This window comes from Geospiza fortis, unplaced genomic scaffold, assembly GCF_000277835.1.
Source record: "Geospiza fortis unplaced genomic scaffold, GeoFor_1.0 scaffold206, whole genome shotgun sequence".
Classification (NCBI taxonomy): Eukaryota; Metazoa; Chordata; class Aves; order Passeriformes; family Thraupidae; genus Geospiza; species Geospiza fortis.
Genome location: NW_005054311.1, coordinates 10,232,879 through 10,250,642, shown reverse-complemented (window position 1 = coordinate 10,250,642; position 17,764 = coordinate 10,232,879). Strand labels below are relative to the sequence as shown.

Below are 17,764 nucleotides of genomic sequence, written 5' to 3'. Positions count from 1 at the left end.
CCCCTGCCACAGGCGCTTCCACACAGCTCTCAAAACCTCCCGGCTGCCGCACGAGTCCCTCGCCGCGCGTTGGGAGAGCTTCCCCGCGGGGCTTGGAGCGAGGCTCCCCTGTGGCACTGCCCTGCTTCGCTGCCAGGTGGGCGGAGGGCGCAGGGAGCAGTGCCCTCCCCTTCTCTCGGGAGGCTCTGTCATCAATCCAGCATCCTGTTTCCCTGCAGTTTTGGCTGAGGTAAAATATGTTTCCTTTGCTCTGGTCTCAGATGGTCCGATAGCTTTGTATTTCAGGTCCCACATCCCCATGTCACATCCATACACAACTCGAGTGCCTCAGCAGCACTAGCCCCATGGACACACTCAGGCGTGATTATAGGCTGGATTTGTGGAGGGATTTTTTTGTAGCATGCAACTTCCCCAGTGTGACCTGTCACCCCTCCTGAGAGCTGGTGCTTAACTTCTGCGCCCTGAGCCTGAGTGCAGGACAGCTTTGTACTTCATGGAATGTCACCACCATCCTCAGATCCTGCCTCAACTTTTCAGTCAGCCTGACAGTGAGAGTAGCTACTCTCCCTCAGATTAGTGTTATTCCCAGCTTTGATAAGGAGGTTCTTCATTTCGACTCTGGGTTGTTGCTGAAAATTGCAAACAGTGCTGCCGAGCTCGGGGATTTAGTTACCTGTTCAGACAGAACAGACAGGGATAGCCATTCCCTGACTGATGTTCCTTTCAAGTTCACGTGCTGTGATTATTGGCACGTAAAGGTCCCATTTCTCCCACACACGTAAAGTCCCCACCAACAGAGGGCGGTTGTGTTCATTTCCTATGATTTATAACCAGTAGCTCTTTCTTAACTGGCAGCTCTGTGTTAACTGCTGCTTCTCTCTTTATCCTCTCCCCTGAAGGGAGAAGTCTTTTGCAAGCACTCTGTCCCATTAGCTTTTAAGATGTCTGAGAAGATTTAATTTAGGCTTAATACAGCAAATTATTCCCACGGGGGAGTCATCCTCAAGCAGCAAGCGGGGCACTGGAGCATTGCAGCATGTGTTTTACAACATCTCTGCCACAAAAACCCCCAATAAACATTATGAAAGCCTCGGACTCAGGCTTTCTTTTCCCTGGTTGCAAAAAGACAAGATTTTTTTCTCTTCTTCTTTTTTTTTCATTTTTTTTTTTAATTGAGCTTTCCCTTGAGCTGTACCTTTTGGAATTCTCTGATGAAGTGATAGTCTTGGCTGGCATTTTTAAAAAACCCTGCTTTTCGTGACTGCTGAAAAACATTGAAATGTGTTTTCCTTTTAGGGTAAGAAATAAGAAAGCATTATTTTCTTTTAAATGACAGTTATAAAACACTTACCTTGTGATTTTTCTTGGATATGACAGAGGTTATTCTGTTTAAAGTGTTACACTGTAATGAAAGGAAAGGAAAATCAGAACAGCAAAGTTATCGTTGACATTGTTCCTCAAAATATGTTTCCAGTTCGTAATTGTTTTACCTGAATTTACAGAATTGCTTTTCTGGTGGATACCTGGTGAGTTCATAAAATTTGGGATCAAAATATTTATTGCTGCCTTCACTGTGTTGGTGAGACCATTTCCTAAACTTGTTTTAGGGTTTGGAGAAGGGAGAAATATTAAACCTTTTAATATAAAAACCAGCTTTTTCTGGTGTGCAGTGTTTGCTCCTGGCTTTCTAACTACCTGTCTTTCTTTGAAATACTTTGACTGAAAAAGGTGATACTTGAAGAAAAATACACCTTTTAACTGTAATGAAGTGTTCGATTTTTTTTGTCATGAATATTCTACCTCATTACACTGAGCCTGGCCTGTGCTGCAGGGCAAAGGTGCACACCACAGGCCCTCAACAACATGGGTAATGGGAATTAATGTTATTCCCATTCACATGTAATTTGTTAGTACTGCATCAAAGAATCATATTCTTAGTCTGAAATTCTGGTTCTTTGGGTTCTTTTTGGTGGTTTTTAGGAAGTTCCAAAAATGACAGAGCTCCATTGCATGTGCTCAGTTAATATGGCATCGTCATACATGTACTCTGTATTCTTTTGTCCTTATCTTTACTCTGAATATTTTGGCTCTTGCAAATAATTATTTTTTCAAGTATAATGCCTTATATATACAAAAAGGATATTCAGCTGTTTTAGCTGAACAATTTATGTTGTATTTTCTCTATATTCTTAATCAAAAGAGAATTGATTATTCATTTACCTAATAACATATAAAGTTCTGTAAACAAATACCTGCCTTACAAAAATGATTTTTTTTAATTTTATTTTAAGATCCAGGTGCTGCTTCAGGGCAATCAACAACATACCATGAATAGCACCAGACACCAGCCTCTGTTCTTTGTCAGTCTGCCTGAACTCCAAAAACTCTGTGCTGCTACAATAACACTGAGTTCTCAGATACCAGAAACTGAGACAAGGAGTACACAGATAAAGACTAGCAGGTAAAGAGTTTTAAGGGCTATTATTTCCAGAAGCTGCTAGTGGTTGTTATTCAAATATTTTATTAGCCATACTAGAATTAACTGTAATAAAATCAGCAAAATTCTTATCAGTGGCAAGCAGTACAAAATTGTTTAAAATAGCTTTTTTTTTTTTTCTTGGGCAAGGGATTTGCTTGCTATTGGGGAACAAAACCAAAATTTCTCTTATGTTTTAAATTTCACAGGCTAAAACTAAAGAATATGCATACTTAAATTAATAAATGGTTAAAATTAATCTGTGTTTACCTGCAAAGCTGGGATGCTTCATGTAGTTGAGACTAAGTAAAAAGACTATTTGGAAAGCAGATGTAGGCTCCTTAGCATTCACCAAGCATTATGTTATTCCCTTTAAAAGAAAAGGGGAGAAATGAGAAATTCTGCCAAAAGGAACACTTTTGGAGAGCTCCATTTCTGTGCCAAAGGCCTGTAATCTTTTTCTTAGATCATTGTGGGTCATCTAGAGCAAGTAACTTGGACTAATCCAATTTATCGTACTGAATCAATGGAAACTGGTTAAAAGTGAAACATACTGTGTTTACAAAAGGTAAGGAAAATAAATTTAAGCAGAGAAAATAACATTTTTAATTTCTTTCTCATCATTTTTCGTAGACAATTATTATTCCTGTATCAAGAGATCCTTTCTGCACCTGTTATGGGGACACTGAATCAAATTTCGGTTGTGATGGCGGTCAGTATCACTGTGTAAATAAGTATCTGTAGTTACAGACTGCTCTGCAGATGAGCAGAGTACCCCTCACTCAAAAGAGAGAAGCAGCACTGTTTTATTGAGGCAAAATAATAATTTGACAGAATTTGATGGGTCTGGTGGAATTTAGCAAAGTTTTAACAATGTTCTGACTAGGTTCAGGAAGTTTGATGCCAAGGTTTACCTTAATAATTACACATGGAAGAACCATGAAAAGGAAAACTGAGTTAGAACGACTGAGAGACTGGAGGTGCAAAGGGTAAAGAGGGCCCTCGTGTGGAGACACGAGGTTCAGAGTGGATCCCTTTTTGGAATTCATTTTTGGAGCCTATATGTGGCTGTACCCAATCTTCGTCTCAGACTTGGTCAACAGTTCATGCCTAATGGAATTATCCCTACAATGTTTATAGTATCTGAGTAGCTGCATGGATTAGTAATTCTTCATAGCATGAATTCAGCATGCTTTCAATCACTTACTGCAGATCACAGGTAAGAGGTCTCTTGACCTTTTGTGAGGAAGGTTGTCTTAATTCCCAGTACGAAAATTCTCTAAACTTGAGAGGAGTCCCTGCTCAAACCTGCCATGCAGGCCAGCTGCCATACAGTCTGGCATTCAGGGAATGCTCAGATTGAGCCCATCCTGATTTTAATATTTAAAGAGTGAAGTAATTGGCTCCTAATCAATAATATAGGCAAGACAGGTGTCTTTGATTTAGTGCTGATAGCTCTTTCTGTACTTTGGTTATCTTGTATTTTCAAGTTTCAAAAAAACCTTTTGAAATATTTTTCAAGACACCTTCACTCTCTTGTAGATGAGCCAGGGACTTTCCAGTTTGCAAGTTTATCCCAAGGATGTGAGGCTTGTTGCTTCTCGGTCAGTCTGCACCAAAGTATGGCTAGGGGTCAATTGTATTTGTCACACATACATTTTATATTTCTCTAAGTGTTTTGTTTGAGGATCAAGGATAAGTAAAAATATTTCATTTAAAGTAGACTTCTTTCTTTGTTCATTAGTGGTGTAGGACAACTTAAGTCCTTTATTTTTTTGATGAAATGGCCTTTTCAGATGGCGAACCAATCCGTGGGATGAAATGGACTCAACTGGTGGATTGGTACCCAATTCACATGGAGAGAAGCAGGTGCAGAGTTCTGCAGCTTTGTTTTGGGCAGTCTTTGGCTCACTTGTCTTGCTTATGACTGTAGCTAGAAATGAGATTATACAATGACAAATGCCTGAGCTTACTTTAGTTTTCTCCTTTAAAACACAGGATAAAGTGTTTGCTTAACTATTCCTTTGCATGATTTTCAAAAGCAAAGTTACTGTTGTACCAGAATTTAATTTATGCTTACTACCAAACCCTTGATTTATTTTTTTATTGTTACTTTTAGATACCATTTTACGAATCAGGAATATGTCAAGCCTATGTAGAGAGACACGGAGCTACTGTAAGTGCTGAAATATGACACAGTTCTCTAGACTGTTACACTCATCTGCAATTGCTGTTGCCAGAGATGAGTATTTTTCATCAGCCCTGCAGTTTGCACTACAGAAGCCAAGTTTCAGGGTTACTAAGCCTGCTCCATAGACAAAACGTGTCCTGTGAATGGGGGCATGGTAAATATACTTTGTCAGACTCAATAGCTTTTAGAAGTTTGTGAGCAATACCTCTAGATTTCTCTGCTGCAGTGGCATCCTGCTCCTGCTCAGAGGCATTGGGGACTGACCTCGAGACAACCTGTGGGCCACAGACCTGCAGCTCTCCTGCTGGTGTCATGCCCTTCATCCAGTGGGAATGTTCAGGCAGCTGAACTGTCTCCCCATTCACCTTTGGGTTTACCCAGCCTGCACAGGGCAGTCTCAGGGAAACAAGACAAAAGCAGAGAGAAGAAATGGAACCCCTGAGCTTAACAGCTGATATATATTTAGACCATTATGCATATGATTTACAATCTTCTGGTATGCAACATCTATGGGGTTTATGAATGTACGTGTGGATGCACTAAAATTGGTGACTCAAAAGACTGATTGTAACCAAAGCCAGTAGCTCTCATAATTCATTTTACAGCCAGCTGGGTGTATCTTCATTTGTTCCAAGAAGTGCAAATGCATATGCAGATTAGTAAGACATACGCTGTTCAAATATGCTTACCTCGCAGAACTGCTTTATGTTTATATGTGTAGGTGATCTGTCATTGTTAGGTTTCCCAACACCAAGCAGTTCCTTGCAGGATTCTTTAGAAACATCCCTCTGGAGGTGTATTACTTAACTCTTTTTTGCTTGCTGTAGTTAGTTTCTTGACTGATGCTAATGGTCAAGAGAAAGCTCTTCAGGACAGGCAGGGAAGCAGAGCTGTTGGGTGAGCAAAGCTGCATTTATCTGCTGTGATTGCCAGAAAATGTCCTTGTCTTGACTCTGACAGCAGAGGTAATGTCAGCTTTGGATGTTGTGCCTATTGCCTGGAGGGAGTTGCATATCTAGTAAAGTACTCCAGAGGCTTCAATTAATCTTTTCCCCAAGTCTATTATCAGCCCTGTGAAAGCATTCTAGGAACTGTTGTGCACCTCACGTTAATGGCGCATGAAATCCAATACATCAAATACTGCGCTATCTTCCTCTTAAAGCAAAGCAGATGAAAGCTAAACATGTGTGGCACTTACTGGGATTTTGCTCCAAGATGAAGTAGCAGTATATTTGCTAAAGTTTTGACAGAGGCCTTTAAAAAAATCTGTTAAACTATTAAAAATATGTGTTTCTTTTTGTCACTGTTGTTATTAGCTGGAAGCACCGCAAACAGTTACTCCAGCCCTTCTCCAAACCTGTCTCTCCTACACACTTACAGCCAGGCTTGCACCCAGATGGAACAAGGCTGGTCATCTTTTGGTGCAAGGTATTTGACTCACTTGGGTCAGGGATCGAGCATTTAGTTTTCCATTCTTTATTGTAGCATTTATCTTCCATCATTTAAATTCCATAATTATTTCATTCATTATAATAAATTGTTTCATTCCTTTATCGTATTACTTTTTTTTTCTTTATTTGCACTTTTATTGTTTTGTTATCCAAGTTCAATGACAAAAGTTAGTGTTCTGAATGGACATTCTATTCACCTGTCCATTTTCTTTCTTATCTTTGTAATAGATCAAATAATTATGTCAACTGAATGCAGCATACCAGATTAAACCAAATATTGTTGGAAACAGAGTTAGGAAGAAAAAGTGGTGTACAGATTGCTGCCCACTAATATACCTTTACATATCTCTCTTTCTTATAGATGTTAATGAATCGGTGAAAAGTTAATTGATATAGGTGATTTTATCTCCTTAAAAGGAACTCACTTTCAGCATTTGTGATAGACACAAATAAAACTGTGTGATTTCTCCTTTTCTTTTTTTTCACATAAACACTTTAGACATATGGTTTAGAAAATAATGTCTGTCTATTCTGTTTATTAAGGGAAAGACTTTTTGTCTCATTCAGGAAGGCAAAATGCTGTTGGTAAGTACAATATTCTGTTAATGGTAAAGTTGAGAGAGCAAGGTAAAGTTAAGCACTTTCCCACTGCCACAATCTTGGTATTACCAGGACAGGGTCTTTGGTTTTCATTCTGAAATAACTTCTGTCAAAATACACTTGGTGGCAGGTAATGTTCTGTCTGTAATAGTTGTCAGCTCAACTGAACCTTAAAAAAATTACTCACAAAGATAATTTTCATATTATTAATCTACAGCCGTAGACTGACATTTGCCATTTTAAAGTTATAATTATTGCAGTTAAATGCACTTGCCTTAAATTATGAGTCTTGCAAGTAGTATGAAAGTTCCATAATAATAGATAGGAAAATGAGCTATGGTGACTGTCCAGTATGTACTGTTTGCTGCTCACAAAAGTGAAGTCACAAAGCATGTTGGTTAGCTATTGCAAAAATTAAAAAGTAGTACTTTTATTCCAGTATAAGAGTTAAAGATTACATTTGGTGATATTGGAGCCTAAGTTTGTAGCAGAGATATGTGTTGAAGAGCTCAGAGCTGAGTGAAAGTTCTGGAGGTGTGTCCATAAATGCTTGCCTTGCTCATTTAATCTTTCCTATTGACAGCTCCTGGATGGAAAATACTGTGCTGAATGACTCAGTGGAGCAAATGGTTATATGAACTACATTTGCTTTGTAAATGGGTGTTTGTTTGTCAAGGATATGAGGATCAAGCACACAGTTGCACAGCCAGACTTGAGTTTCGGAGTTACTGTATGACACTAATTCATGATTATTTTTATTTTTCACAGTTAAAATGCACCTAATTTAATTTATGTGCTGAGAAAGTCTAGCCCTTTGATTTTCAAACACAGCAGTTTGACTAACAATTACCTTAAATAAATATTTGGGTTAGCTTTCTGCCTAAGAGATGAGCTGTAATTCAAAACAGGGCATTGTGGTTTTTTTTTTCAATTTAGTTGTAGACCTCAATGTGTCAGAGAGACAGCTTTGCATCAGTGTGGAGCCTTGCTCAATTCGGCTGCCACCCCCCGAGGTATAAGCCAGTTATATTTTCTATGACTGTGTTTGTTTTATTAATCTTAATCTTCTTTTCTGGTAGGTGACTTCCAGTTAGCATGATGGGGATAGAAGTGCTTATTTCTGATTGCGTTGAGACATTAACCATATTCATTGACTATCTGCGCAGGTTATAAAAGCATAATATCCATATTGTATCTGTATTGATGCATTCTAGCAAGTGTAAAACTGAGATTTGAGGCTAAGAGGGCTTTCAAAAAAGCTAACAGAAAATAGCAGTGAAGTGTCTTTGTGATTCTTGATTTCCTTCTAGCAGTGTTTTCTAGAAAGCTTTCTGTCACACTGTAGTACACAGACAGTTTTGAGTAACAATAGAGCAACTACAGGTGGGTTGTCAGCACCATGTTCAAGGTCTCTTTATATGGTTATTATGGAATCTACCTAATTTCTATGCAGCTTCCAAAATTTTGGAGCAGCCAGGACTATACTGCTTTTAAGTTTAATTTATACATTGTTTAAGAAATCATGGTTGAGATTGAAAACTTATTATCCTTTTTGACAGCCATGCCACCTGTGGTGAGTATATCCATATGTTCAGGGCGTATTTGTCAGGCTTGCTGATTTCTTCTAAAATAAATATTTCTAATCCAAGCTCTTCTTTGTTGAAATAGAAAAATAGGATTTCTTCTGAGGCCTGCTTGAGACAGCATAAATATTAAAGCTATCTATAAGAAGCCAGTTCCTAAATTATATAGACCAATGATGGAAAAGATCATTATATGTCTTTATTACCAGTTTGATCCTTTCAATACTTTTGTAAAACAGAAATGACCAGATTTTCTTCTCAGTGAATAAATGCAAACCCTCATAGATAATAGAAAGATCAAATGTTTCTGAAATTTCTGTCTTTGATTGTTCCATGACAGTCAAATTCTGACATTGTGAAAAAGTGTGGTGTTTTTTGACTTCTCAGAGGATGAAACTGCATGTCCCATTAATTCTGTTCCCTGGACACTCGCACATGTTTAGGCAAAGTGACACACACAGTTACTAGAATGTCAAGCATAGGTATCTGATTTGAACTTTTTAAAAACATGCACTGAAGTGAGACAGCTCTCAGTTTGAGAAATTCCTTCTATACTCTTATTAAACCATTTCAAATAAAGTTTAAATCTCACTCATTTCAATAAACTTTAAACCTTGTACTTATATGGCTTGTGGAAGTGTAGGCTCTAACATAAGATAGTGTGCAATTTGATGATGGGAATATCTTCTGAAATAATCTATGAGAGCTGATGAATAATAATATATTAAGTTTCAGTGAATTGTGATACACAACTATTTTTGAGAATTTTAAATTTGTACTGCTGTAGAATTATTTGCAAATAAACTTTCTTTTCTGTTTTAAGCTGGGAGATTTTGATATTTCAGCAAACATCGTAAAGGTGTTTGACAGCAATGAAAACACAGTTATTCAGCAACATTCCATATTAAGTAACTGGTGCTATGTTTTGCCAAGGTAGGGAATCTGTTCACATTTCAGCAGAAATAAACATTTCTCAGAATGTTTGCCCTACAAATTGTGAATTTGATGCTAGTGATAAGAACACTTCTGTATTACAGTCTGTTTTAAAGTCAGGAATTTGTTATCTCATTGTTATGGAAAATAAGAAAAAATAATCAACAAATCATGAATTACACAGTTAAATGCTATTTTAATTTTACTAATCTTTGGGCTGCTTTTATGGTAAGCAAGAGCATCATTTTTTCTGAAGCACCATTTTTTATTAGCAGAAAGTCAATTTAAAGAAAAAGTATTACCATCTTTTCCATGAAGTACCTCTATTTTTGCCTAGGATTTTTCATCATTAAATAAAAGAGAAGTAATGATGATATTTGCTTTTGTTCTGCATTCACTGCTAGCAAGTGTTGAAGAGAAATGTCACTTGTAGTTGTCACTTTATTCTTTACCATACTTCAGGAAATATTGCTATTGTTATGTCATAAACTTATGAGCTGAAGGTATTAGTCCTCAAAACATAAAAATAATCTCTAAATACTTTGAATGCCAAAAATAAGATTTTTTTCCCCCAAAAGGCCAGTATATTTTCAACTGGATTTTATGACACCCTTTCTAAGCATCTCTTCTTTACCTGTGCACAGCATGAAAATGGGCCAGATAATAAACATCAGCCACATAATTCCTCCAGAATCTCCTTTCCGTTCATATAAGGATTTTCAGATGCACTGGAAGAGTCTGGTAAGAAACATATACACAGCTTTCATTTTTCCCTCCCTTTTATGTTTGTGTATTGAGTTTGTCCTTCTAATACCTGTTTTTATTTGGTTTATCTAAGTATGGATATGTTCTTCCTGAGGATCTTGAAGAGACTAAAACATACTTGAGTGTTTACTTCAAACCAATAGGGGAAAGGTTCTTCACGTATCCTTTCAGAATATATTTGTCACATTTCCTCTCCTACACTTCTAGCAAAGCTCTGCTTTTCTTTTTTGAGTGTGCCACATTTCCTTCTTTCATAATTTCAAAGTAGTCAGTAGAGAAGTGTTTTAATAGACAAATTGAAACAAAATGTTTAGTCAAGTCTCTGTCCCAGTGTTGAATAATAGAAAGTTAAATAGTACAATTTGCTTCACAGCTTCCATAAATGTGATAATGCCACTTTAAATGTGATGTAAAAGGTAGTGATGTAAAACAAAGTTAAATTGTGTAAAAATGTGGCCAACAAAGATTGCTTTTAAAGAGATTTTTCCTGCCAGGAAACACTAGACTAAGAATTAGTTATATTGAGTAATCGTTGCTGTTGTAGGTTAGTGTGGTATAATTGTGCTGAAGTCCTGTAACTATAAACTTCAGGCCTTTAAGGAATTAAGTGCTTTTGTTCGCCATTTTAAAAAGCATTTAGGCAAACTCATGTCTTCTTCTCAACGGAGATGATTAATAATTATAGAAATGTAAAGACACTTGTTATGTATCCCTGAACACTTACTCAGGTACCCTTTAAGTTGCATCCGAAGTCAGCCAGTGCAGTATTTCCCCCGAACAGATGCAGAAAGTGTAGTGAACTCTTTTCTTTCTGACATGAAGAGCAGTTTTTCACAGCTGTGTGGATTTCCAGTAAAGATGACAAGTGAAGCACTTTATGCTACAAAGGAATTCTCCAGGGCTTCAATGCATGTAAGGCTTTCTTTATAAACGTATTAGTGGCACATAATTTTTCACTGTATGAAGTGCTCTTTATCATACTCAGAGCACAGTAAGAGCATACAACTATGCTTTTCACAACAAACTATCAATCCTGTAACTTTTAATTATCATGTAAGTAAAAGCTGCAGTAGTCGCCATTGCAAAGTTGTTACTAACATTATAAATACATTTTAAAAATGGACTTGGTGTTAATTAGTTGCTATCAGTATTTGCAATTCTGTAATTTTTTTTTTTTACATTTGGATATCCAGAACTTTCTCAAATCTCCTCCAAAATAATAAAAACAGCAGTAATAACAACAATAGTAACAGTGACATTATTACAATTGTTACAAGCGCATGTAATGACAGGACAAGGAGGAATGGCTTTAAACTGACGGAAGGTAGATTTAGATTAGATATTACAAAGAAATTTTTGTAGTGAGCATGGTGAGGCACTGGAACAGGTTGCCCAAATATGTGGATTCTCCATCTCTGGAAGTGTTCGAGGCCAGGCTGGATGGGGTTTTGAGCAACCTGGTCTGGTGAAAGTTGTCTATGCCCATGGCAGTGGGGCTGGAACTAGATGATCTGTCAGGTCCCTTCCAACCCAAACCATTCATGATTCTATTATTATTATTATTACTAGTAGTAGTAGTAATATTACAATTTATTTAAAAATAAAAAGAGGACTGTGTGGACATAAGCATTTTAAAACACTCAAGCTATAAGATTTACTCCGTGTCTGGTGATGGAAAGGAGGCAAGTAAACAAAACCCCTATATAATTTGAGGTTGTGATGAAGGCTAAGGCTCAAATTTCTTTGGTAGTAGTGTGTTAAAGAAGAAATGAAGTAATTAATTCTGAACAAATAATAGTGACAGAAGTTGCGGAGGTTCTAAAATACTAAAATCCTCTTTCAGAAAGCAGTTTCTGTTTATGTCTCTCCAGTGATCAAAGCTAGAATGGGTCCTCTGTGTCATCTGTAGTTTTTATAGACATCCAAACTGTCTTTTGCTCAGAATACAGATGCTCTTAGAAGTCTTAAGAGATGAGGAGCCCTGTCAGTCAAACCCTCTGCAGAACCCCTGAAAAGGAGTAGACATTACCCAGCTGGAAAGCACTAAACCAAGATAATTACTGTAATTTAAGTCTTTCCGTCTGAGAAATATGATATTCTAGCATAGTTTGTAAACAAAGAACTCGGGGAGGATAAGAAAAACCCCTTAATTTATAGTGACAACTAAATATCGTTTTAAAATATAGTCATTCTAATCAAAACCACAAAATTGTATTCTTATATATTATGATATGTATTAGGTTGATACCATATAGCAATGCATTAGGTGGCACTATCAGCACGTTAAACCCAGTTTATTCAATTTAGCAGCTCTTGATGTGTTGCAGGAAATAAAACCTAAGCATACGAAATTGGACGGTGAGATGGTTTGTGTAGTATCTCTAACGCAGGCTCCTCCAAGAAAACCTACTTCGCCTGGAATTCCTTCACCATGCAGTACGGAAAACAGCCACTGGATGGAGCGTTTGATCAAAGAGCCAGGAGCACACAGGTTTTCGAGTAGCAGTAAGAGTCCAGGAGGGGTTAGCATTGAAGCAACAGAGAAATCAATGAGCAACAAGCAAATACCAGGCGTACCAGAGGTACCAACTGCAAAATCTTTAGGAACGCCTGTAAACTCAGCCTTTGGATCCACTCTCCCAAAAGTCAGCAAAATTATACCAATTTTCAAAGGAAAGTTGATGCAAATGAATGGAAGGATCACAAATCAAACAGATAGGAAGAAAAAGGAAAGTGCTGAAAGGCATTCACCAATGAAAAGTGTGGGCGTTTCGTCTTCTATGCTCTCTGTGCACAAATCCAGCATAATTCAGGTTTTCAAACACATTCAAAATATGCCAGTCAAAACTCCTACTGACAGCAACATTCTTCAGGTAAAGAACATGAAGACACACACAACACATGGTGCACCCATATTCCGATGGAAAACCCAGTCTAGTGGACAAAATGCTAACTCTGATTTTTCTGAAAACTCAGCTTCAAGTGGGAGTCCAAGTGAGGTCAGTCACAAAAAGACAAATTCTCCATTCTTTCTTAAGAATGTTGGACCAGTGCTTCAGAAATCAAACACCAGTCCATGTCTGAATACACATGAATCTTCTACTTCCAGTGCAAGAAAGGGGAAAAAGTTTACAAGTCAAAATACTACTCAATTTCTTGAGAAACAACACCAGTCAATGGATGTGCATTTGCAGATTTGTAAATTAGAGAGTGAAATGACAAATTCCAGTTTGTCACTGCAACAAACAAAGAGATCAAATAAAGGAGCTGGGTTAAATATTCATGAATCTGTCTTCAAAGATACAGTGTGCATGGCCAAAAGCGAAGAAAACAAAGCAGCATGCCACTCTAAGGACTGTACTGCTGAGACAACCAGTCACCATTCCAAACCTAACTTTGAACAGGTAAAGAGCAGGGCTCATTCTCACTTCTTCTCACTAATTCAAAAACAACATTAAGCAATAAAGAGCATGACTTTCATCATGTTCTACCATCATTCTCAATATAGTTTTCTAAAATTCTACCATAGAACTTAATGTTTTCAGCCACTGCTGCTTTTTTTCTGAAAGGGAAGATGATTAACTGTGTTTTGTGAAAGGAACGCTTCTTTAATTTGAGACTTTTATGATGGGTAATTAGTTTTCCTTTGTTTTAGACAGTTTATCCAGGTCTGTGTGAGGTTAACATGGTGACATTTTTTGGTGTTCAGTCTATCTCCACATAAAGCCATATTAATGGAATCATTCCTTCCTCCTGAAAGGAATCTCAAACCTCATCAATTGTGTAGTGCTGACAGCAGTTGTGTGTAAGGCATTGTGCTACTAGACAAATATGGAAGTTTTGTAAATACAAGTTTAATTACAGTTTCACAAAAAGCACAAGTTGCAACAGGAAAAAAATCCCACTGGACGTGAGGAAAAAATCCTCAGTGTGAGAACAGCTAGTTAGCTACTAGAACAAATTGCAGAGGGAGGTTTTGGGGTTTGTTAGCCTTCCATTACTCTCAGAACTTGACTGAATGGGTCCCAAAGCAAGGTGGTCTAGCTTTGAAGTTAGCTCTATTTTGAGTAAAAGTTATGATTAGGTGACAGCTAGGAGTACTTTAGCACCTAATTTTTCTGTTCTTCTCCCTGCATTTCAATTAAATAAATAGTTGAGCTGATTTCAGTGCAATTTTTATGAGGATGATATTCCATATGTTGGACACACAGATGAAATGTCTTGGGCTTATCACGTTTTTCATCTATACCATGTAATACCATGTAATTTGGTGGGTTATCTCAGCTTTGTGTGATGAGGGCACCTTTTGAAAAAGCAGGTAATTTTAAAAGTTAGAGATCTTGTTCAAAATGTTGTGGGGTGTTTTTTCTAATGAAGGTGTAAACTTCTGTACTTTTAGATGATTACAGGGAACAAGTATCTGACATGTGAAACACTGACATCAAAACCAACTTTGCCAGTCAAGGAGAGCAACATGGAAGCATCTGTAAAGAAAAGTTGTGCCAGAAGAAGACAGGTAAACCCCCCTACACACATACACTCCTTTATCCTGTCCAGAAAGATGTGAATTAAGGGACAAAAAAGATGTTTAAATATTTTTAGTATGTTCCAATTAAAATGGGCAGGCTAAGAAATCTTACTGACCTCTCTGGGTGAAATTAACCTTAAGCAGGATAAAAGTAACAGTAACCATCAGATATAATACTGTCACTTGAAGAGTTCATTTTAAATGTCTGTCTTCAGCAAAAGATTCTACTGAAATGTTTAATCATGTTACTGTTTCTGAAGCAGATTTTCTGATTCTACACAAAAGTCCTATCCTGCCCAGTATAACTCTGGGCATTCTCAGTGGCTCTGTTAGATTTTCATCTCAAGGACTTGAATTTAGCAACATTCTGTAGAAACGACTTTTTGGTTTTTTTATGCTTTTAAAGCCAAGTACAAGGCAATTCTGGACGTTTTAACTGTAATTAAAGGAACACAGTCTGTGCTCTCCGTGCAGATCAGAAAAGGCCAGTGGAGCAACCCCAGGGGCCTGCTGCAGGAACACACTCACACCCCAGAGCTCGAGCTGCTGCAGGGAAAAGAGGAGTCTGTGTGGGAAGCTCCAGCCCAGCTGCTCTGAGCTGGCCCCATCCAACTGCAGCTGGGAAAGGCCCTTCCACAGGGCCACAGCTGAGTCAGTGCTTACAGGCCCAGCACTGCAGTGCTACAGCAGTAGAGTCACTCTCACAAAGAGAAGAAAAACAGCGACTAAAAATAGCTGTTTATAGCAATAACAACTCCAGGGGTCTGGGTATTGAGGGGAGACTTCCACCGCACTATGAAATAGAGTCCTTTGCCCACCACTGGGAATGACTCAGACACGCCAGGGCTTGTGAGCATGGAAAGCTTGTAACTGCTCTGGCAGCACTGTTGGAATGGGGAAAGGGCACTGCCTTGTCCTAGTCAGGAGTCACAAGTGCCCCACGCATTCCTCACTCTCCAGGCAGGCTGGGAGTAGCACAGGTACCTGCCTGAGCCCTGCAAGCTACTTTTGGAAAGTGTCAGGACACAGCAAGTTCTCACTGCCACTGCTGGACTCAAGAGAGGTGGATGCACAGTTCTCAGGAAGTTTCATTGCTGTGTCAGGACTAGGAAAGAGACTTATCTGTTAATTGGCATCAGGATGGACTCTCTGATGCTCATTAGGCTGATTCCTCCTGTCCCCAGATTAAAATATGATGGTGCTAATTGGGGACACTGCTAAACACATCTCTGAAGAATAAGCCTGTCATTACTGATCATCAGAAATGATAGCTGGTTTTGAAAGTCATGGTTACCACTATGTAAAGGGTATTTTCAAAGTAGCTGTGGTCCTAATTATTTAGCCATTGTACTTATAAACATACTTCAAATTATTTTTATTGGAAAACAGAAACTTTTATTAATTACTTCTTACTCAACTAAGCATTTCACTCAGAAACAATTTTTTTGGTTGAACTTTTAGCTTAGTATTGCTGCTTCATTTACTTTATTGGCTTTTGCCCTTTTCTGTTTGTCTTGTTTTTGTAAGCAGAAAGAAGAAGGTTATTCAAGGTTAAAGAGAGCCAAAAGAAGTAAAACTTCTACCTAAGGTATTCTGGAACATTGAAAGAAAACTCTGGGTATGTTTATTAGAAATTTTAAATATTTTCTTTTATTAAAATAATATCACATGTCTGTAATAGTTCCTGCACTTTTGGATCATGATGATGGTATCAGCTGTCTACAAAAGAATCACTTTACTTAAGAAATTGCTTCTAGAGCAAACTGATGAGGTAACTGAGGTAACTAAATTGCAAAGGACGCTAGAAAAGAAAGCGTTGTGGTTTTTTTTTTTTGTGAAACAAACAATGTTAAAAAAAGGCATTTTGTACTTACTAGAACTTAGAGGAGTTTGACATAAATTTGTACTTTGAGTGGCCCATTTTTCTCTCAGTCTAAAATAAGCCTTTGGTTTTTGGGCTCTAAACTTTTCCTTGAATCTGAGCTGAAGTTAAAAAAAACATTAAAGTGGAGCTGTGTATATTATTTGATATCATTACAAGAAATGTGGCTAAATGCTCTTGCGTTGCCGAGATCTAATCATAGGACAAAATTGTCTGTCATAAAAAGGGAATGAATTTAGTTTTGTGAGAAGATATTTCAATCCACATTGTGGGTGGTTGTCAGTAATAGTCTTGCAGGATGAAACAACCTTGTCCTTTGAACGTTCCTTTGAATATCAAGAATACAGCATTAGGATGTAGTAAAAGAAGCTCACCATGTTTAAGGACTGAATGCCTATCACAAGTTGTCAGTAGCAAAAGGTGCAGGAAAGAGCAGCCTATACAGTTAACTATTTCAGAGATAAATGGAAGTATATTTATTCAGATTAAAATATTGATGGAAGCAAGATGGTCACACAGACAGAACGGCACAAAAAAATGTATATTATACAAAGCAAATAGAAAGACAGAGCTATAAAAATGCAAAATATAAACTGTGCACCTTTTAACCTGGCTTTTAGCTTCAATAGAAGTGATAACAAGTAGCCAAATGTGCATTTTGTCTCAGAGATGAACTTCATGTCCTTCATTTCCTTATTGGGATATATTTCCTCCAGTGAACAAATATATCAGTTGTCTGCTTTTCCTAAAGAAAGTCTCTGGTATGGACGGAAGCTTTCCATCTCTGGCCTTCACACTTTGGTATTCAGCATATTTCATCCCTGGATTTAGTATTTAATCTGTCCTGCTTCAAGCCAGGCAGTTCAGGCATGGTCCTTCTTCAGAGGTGGTCTGTTCTAGTGATCAGCACAGATATCCACAGGTCCAAAGTCTGTTACTTTCTACTGAGGACCGATGAGCAGAAGTGGTGTCTCTGCAAATGGTCAGAACTTTACTTCTTTTTACTCTGATACTCTGATTTTTTTCCTTATTTATGAGTTAAATGTCACAGCATCAAGTTGATCGTGGTAGATAATGCTTGAACCCTTGAGAGAAAACAATGTTTTCCATACAGTGGTTAAAATATGATTTCCAAGAATCCCACTGGTAAGGGGTCTTCATTGGTATGGTGATTTAAAAAGAAAACTAGAGCTAAAACAACTTCTGCTGTTGGACTCTTGCCTATAGTTTTGATTCTGAAAAGCTGGGCTCTAAATTCCTACATTATGTATTACTACACATGCATTCAGAGTGCATGTTTTCATTTGAACACTTGGGAATTACTTGTGAGTTTTCCAATTTACTGTGTAGCAAGA

The 17,764-nt window shown here is 37.7% G+C and overlaps 1 protein-coding gene across 1 annotated transcript; it reads left to right on the top strand.

The window, feature by feature from the left end:
• Positions 1–2,327: 2,327 nt before the first annotated feature.
• CUNH18orf63 (chromosome unknown C18orf63 homolog) lies at positions 2,328–16,114 on the top strand. Its single transcript, XM_031055679.1, has 13 exons — positions 2,328–2,461; positions 3,110–3,188; positions 4,596–4,652; positions 5,984–6,095; positions 6,662–6,703; positions 7,655–7,731; positions 9,125–9,234; positions 9,879–9,975; positions 10,073–10,158; positions 10,728–10,911; positions 12,327–13,403; positions 14,399–14,515; positions 16,055–16,114. Exons 1-13 carry the CDS (start codon positions 2,328–2,330, stop codon positions 16,112–16,114), a joined length of 2,232 nt encoding a protein of 743 aa, XP_030911539.1.
• The last annotated feature ends 1,650 nt before the right edge of the window (positions 16,115–17,764 follow it).

Excerpts from the sequence above, each read along its gene's own strand:
- CUNH18orf63 (XM_031055679.1), top strand. The coding sequence starts at position 2,328 with ATGAATAGCACCAGACACCAGCCTCTGTTCTTTGTCAGTCTGCCTGAA. Across the intron at positions 3,189-4,595 it reads AAATTTCGGTTGTGATGGCG|ATACCATTTTACGAATCAGG; the intron begins GTCAGTATCACT and ends TGTTACTTTTAG. Across the intron at positions 6,096-6,661 it reads TGGTCATCTTTTGGTGCAAG|GGAAAGACTTTTTGTCTCAT; the intron begins GTATTTGACTCA and ends CTGTTTATTAAG.